General features: G+C 57.8%; 1 protein-coding gene and 1 pseudogene across 1 annotated transcript; one reads left to right on the plus strand and one right to left on the minus strand.

Moving 5' to 3' along the window:
* Positions 1–302: 302 nt before the first annotated feature.
* LOC119360583 (ethylene-responsive transcription factor ERF109-like) lies at positions 303–731 on the minus strand. The gene has a single exon (XM_037626156.1). The coding sequence runs from the start codon at positions 729–731 to the stop codon at positions 303–305; it is 429 nt and encodes a 142-aa protein (XP_037482053.1).
* A 1987-nt stretch (positions 732–2718) lies between these two features.
* On the plus strand, positions 2719–4000 carry LOC119360584 (annotated as a pseudogene).
* The last annotated feature ends 595 nt before the right edge of the window (positions 4001–4595 follow it).

Below are 4595 nucleotides of genomic sequence, written 5' to 3' on the forward strand. Positions count from 1 at the left end.
AGAAAAAAAGGATGACCTCCGGCCTCTACTTCTGGGCGATGCATACGGTCACTTTATTAATTATTCTCACAGGACTTGCAACAAACTGTTGCTACACCTATCCAGTCGATGAAGGAGCGCAGATAGCCTGGGCCTAATACCCAACAGACATCGCAGCCAAGCCTAACATCTAAGGGCATCTCCAGCCGTTTGCCTCCCCAGGAGGCGTTTTTTTCGCCTCCTGGGGGGCTGCCGGCGAGAACTTTGGCCTGGGGGGCCAAAATTTTCCACTCGTTGCCTCCCCACGAGCAGTGTTGGACTCCTCACAAACGGAGCGGCATTTCGTCGAGCACCTTGACCGCGGCGGCGTCGACGACCTCCAGCCAGCGGAGGAGCACGCCCCTGAACTTGCTCCCGCCACCGCCAGCCCCCCGCTTGCCCACGTCGCCGTTCTTCACGAGGCTCGTGGCCGAGCACTCCTCCCCCTCGCTGCTCGACCCGGTCGCCGCCGCGGCCGCATCGACAAACTCGCAGCCGAGGCACCCGTCCACGCCGCACCTGGCGCACGCAGCAGCCGCAAGCGCCGGAGCGGGAGCGGGAGCAAAAGGCGGCGTCGACAGCTCCGGGCGCAGGGCGGGGGCCGCGGTGTCCCCGGACACGACGGAGATGAGAGCACGGAGGAAGAGGGAGTTCTCCTGCTCGGAGTTGGGGAGCTGGAACCCGCTGCCGCCGCGCTCCAGCCTTGGCACCATGGCGATGTGGAGTCCTGCGGTGGCGGGAGGCGGCGAGCGGGGAGGAAGGCAGGCGCAGGGCGGCAAGCGGGGAAGGAGGCGTGACGACGGCACGCGGCAGCCAGGGCGAGGCGTGCGGCGAGCAGTAGTGGCAGGCGGTGGGCTCGAACTGGCTGACCACCGGCGTGCACCGCCTCTCACCGGCGCCCGGCCTCTTCTTGTTCTTCTTTCGCGACGTCATAGAGCACTGGGCCGGAGCCTCCTCCGCCTCCAGCAAGTCGCGCTCCGTGGCGGTCCTCGGCAGCACGGCCGCCGGCGACGCCTCCTGCTCCGTGACGCCCTCTGCGCACGCCTTGGGCGCCTTGCGCTGCTGCATCGCCGACGCGCGGCCGGTGTGCCTTGCGCTGCTGCATCGCCGACGCTTGGAGGAGGTGCTGCGGGAGACGGCCAGCGCCCACCCCGTCCTCGCCCGTCCCGTCCACGCACGGCGAGCTCCAGCCTCCGAGCCTAGAAGTCGCCGAGGAGAGAGGGAGTGTGGGCTGGAGAGGAGAGAGAGGGAGTGTGGCTCGCACGTGGGTGGGCCTGGAGAAGATAAAGGCAGTTGGAGACACTGACTGGTGGACCATTTGCATGCAAAAGTGAGTGCCGGCGTCCCCAGCTGCCCCTCGGGTTGTTGGGATTCGCCTGATATCGCCGGCCGTGTTTTTGGATAAATCCGGCGCAAAACAAGTCTTTGGGGGTGTGGCTGGGAGCATTTTTTATTGCCGGCGGCCAAAAAGCGGTCTGGGGGGCGTCCTGGGGGCTCTAGTGGAGATGCCCTAAGACCTGAGACCCCAACCTTGCCACTTCCGGGTCTGGGGCACACACTGGTCCGGCGTGCTCTCAGAGGCAACCGCCGCCAACTGACACCGCTTCATCTTCAGAATTGTACTGATGCATCAACCTTGCTCGATCCAACTATCGTCGACGCCACCACGGCGCCCAACGACACCTCCTCCCTGCGCGCAAACAGCTGAACACATCGCGATCGCCACTGATACACCTCAGCGCCATGCTGCCAAGTACCACCAGCCGACACAGCTTGAAGCCCTTGGAGGATCTGTCGTGCGTAGCACCTGCCGACCAGGCATGACCAAGCGTAGCACTTGTCGGCCAGGCATGACTTGACATCTCCACCGAAGCTCCATGCAAGACGAAGCTGCTCCACAAAACGATGCTCCCAAGAGAGAAACGACACCGTAGTGCCGCCATTGTCCGGTCTGGAACACCAGATCCTAGGGTTTCCCCCGGAGCAATACAAGTGGGTCGACGGTAGTCACATGACGATGCCTTCATCAAGGTAACGACGTGGAACGCCGCCATCGCCCGTCGTCGGCTCGGTTTTCACTGGCAACTACGTCTTCCTGACACGCAGATGGTGCCAGATAACGGATCCCGAGATCCGAACACCCAGTCTCAGGCCGACCACCTCTGACGGAAGAGATGACCACCACCGTCGGCTGCATCGGTCAGAACAGATCTGATCGGAGGTGCCGCCGACGAAACCACCAGGCCCTCCACGCCGTCGTCGCCGATTTAAAGGCGGCATGCACGCCACCGCAGCCAAGCCGGCCGTCGCCGACCGCAGCCGCCGCCGCCGTCCGAAGGGCCATCCGCAGCGCCCACAACCCTGGCCTCCGCCGCGCCAAGCCGTCGCCGTCCGAGGACGGGCCGGCCTCCCGCCGCCTGCAGCCATCCGCCGCGCCGCAGATCCCAGATCGGTCGTGCCACCACACGCCTTGGGGTCCGCCCCACCCCGAAGACGCGCGAGAGAGGAGATCCCCCGCCACCGCCGTCGGGCCCCAGGCTTAGCCCGGCGGCGTCTTTCGACAGCGGCGGAGGGAGAGGAGGAGGGAGTTTGCGGCGGCGGCGGCTAGGTTTCTGGCCACCCGAGTCACCCTAGGGGGAGGACGACGCGGGGGAGTTCCTATGAGTTCCGTCGGGCCCCGGGCTTAGCCGGGGTTCCTACATGCGACATCAGCTTGGTCACTTTCATCGGCGGTCATCACCTGCCGATGGTTTCCAGCCGCTGCAAAATAACAGGAGAGGATCTCCTCCCTTCAGCATCTTCGAACCAAACTGGGCCATTCCGCGTAGTTTTTCAACTGCAGAGAATTCAGCTGGTGATTCTACAGCCGATGGCGGAAGCTTTGATCAAAGGCTTGCAACGCTAAGGAGCATCGGGGACTGCGTCAAGCGGCACGAGCTCAGGATGCTCTTAAGGGATCTGCACTCAAGGGGGAAAGTCCCCGTCTGCTACGCCTGGTGCGATCCTTCCCCGCAAATGCATGTAACCCAGGGTATCTCGATGGCGATCAACGTCAACAAGATGATTGAGGCTGGCTGCCAAGTCAAAATTCTGATGGCGGATTGGTTAGCTCGGATGGACCATGACATCGACGGCAAGGTCGGTGGCGATCTGAGCAAAGTGCGTGATGTTGGCCTATACAACATTGAGATGTGGAGAGCAGCCGGCACGGACCTCGATAGGGTCGAGCTCGTGTGTCTGTCGGATCAAATAAGCTGCAACGCAGACGAATTCTGGCCGCTTGTCATGGATGTCGGCAGAAAAAGCGATACGAAAAGAATAAAAAAATCGCTCCGCGTTCATCGCACGGATGATACAAGGGGCCATGGGAGCTTAGATCCCTACCTGTTTAGGGATTCCACTCCTGCCGAGATATTCCATCCTTGCTTACAGTGTGCCGGCATAGTGCTGTTTCACCACAAGGCGGACATATGGCTGCTCGACGTGGATCAGCGTGTTGCCCACATGTTAGCGAGACGATACCGCAACCGCCTGCAGATGAAAGATGGACCGGTTGCCCTGTTCCACACTGCCGCCAAATTTGCTCGAGTACCCAGAACATGAGGCATGGAATGATCCCAGATGGGCCATCTTCATGGAAGACGATGAGGAAAATGTCGGCTGTAAAATCAAGAAAGCCTTCTGCCCTCCAAAGGTTACAAAAGGCAACCCTTGCTTCGAGTACATAAAATGTATAATCTTCCCTTGGTTTGGAAAATTCGAGGTGGTTCGGAAGGAAGGGAATTGTGGTGCGACGTTCTTTAGCATGGAGGAGCTTACTGTTGCTTATGAAAGTGGCATTCTGCATCCCGCCGACATGAAAGATGCGCTTGAGAAAGCAATAAACATGATGTTGCGGCACATCAATGATCGCCTCAGAAGCAACACCGGAGGCAAAGAACTAGTGGAAGCAATGGAGCAGCGATTCAGCATACCGTGGTGACAAGACGTTCTTTAGCATGATTTTTTTTTCTTTTTTTGCTTGCACAAACAACCAGGGCACCCACCCAGTGGAAAACAAAATCGAAAAAATGAATAAAAGAATTGGTTAAAGATAACGGAGGCGGCACCACGCTAAGCGTATTAAGTCTTAAGTCGTGGATATTCATGTGAGCGCATGCGCCAGCACAAGGCTGCAAACTGAAGAGGAAACACTGCAGCAATTCTGATTGATGAAATGACAAACTGAAGAGGAAAAACACCGATGGACATATACATTAAACTATTGGTGAGAAAATGCATATTTTCTGCTATGTTGTTTTGCACAATAAACTTGCAGCAACGATTTAAAAAATGAGCATCGTGGTGTAAGAATTTATTAGGCAAGACTTAAAGATACAATAGAAACAAGTCTTGAATGTAAAAAGAGACAAGACTAAAGCGGAAAAAGAAGACTTCATTTCATGGTTCTGCATGAACTGACTGCTCACTGTAAACTCTGAATCTCAAACATGTTAAAACCGTTTTCGCTCATAAAGAGAAAGGGCTGTGAGATGGACTAAAACAATGGACAGAATTAACAAACTGCATAAACTGAA

Source organism: Triticum dicoccoides, chromosome 2B (genome assembly GCF_002162155.2).
Source record: "Triticum dicoccoides isolate Atlit2015 ecotype Zavitan chromosome 2B, WEW_v2.0, whole genome shotgun sequence".
NCBI lineage: Eukaryota > Viridiplantae > Streptophyta > Magnoliopsida > Poales > Poaceae > Triticum > Triticum dicoccoides.

Excerpts from the sequence above, each read along its gene's own strand:
- LOC119360583 (XM_037626156.1), bottom strand. The coding sequence starts at position 731 with ATGGTGCCAAGGCTGGAGCGCGGCGGCAGCGGGTTCCAGCTCCCCAAC.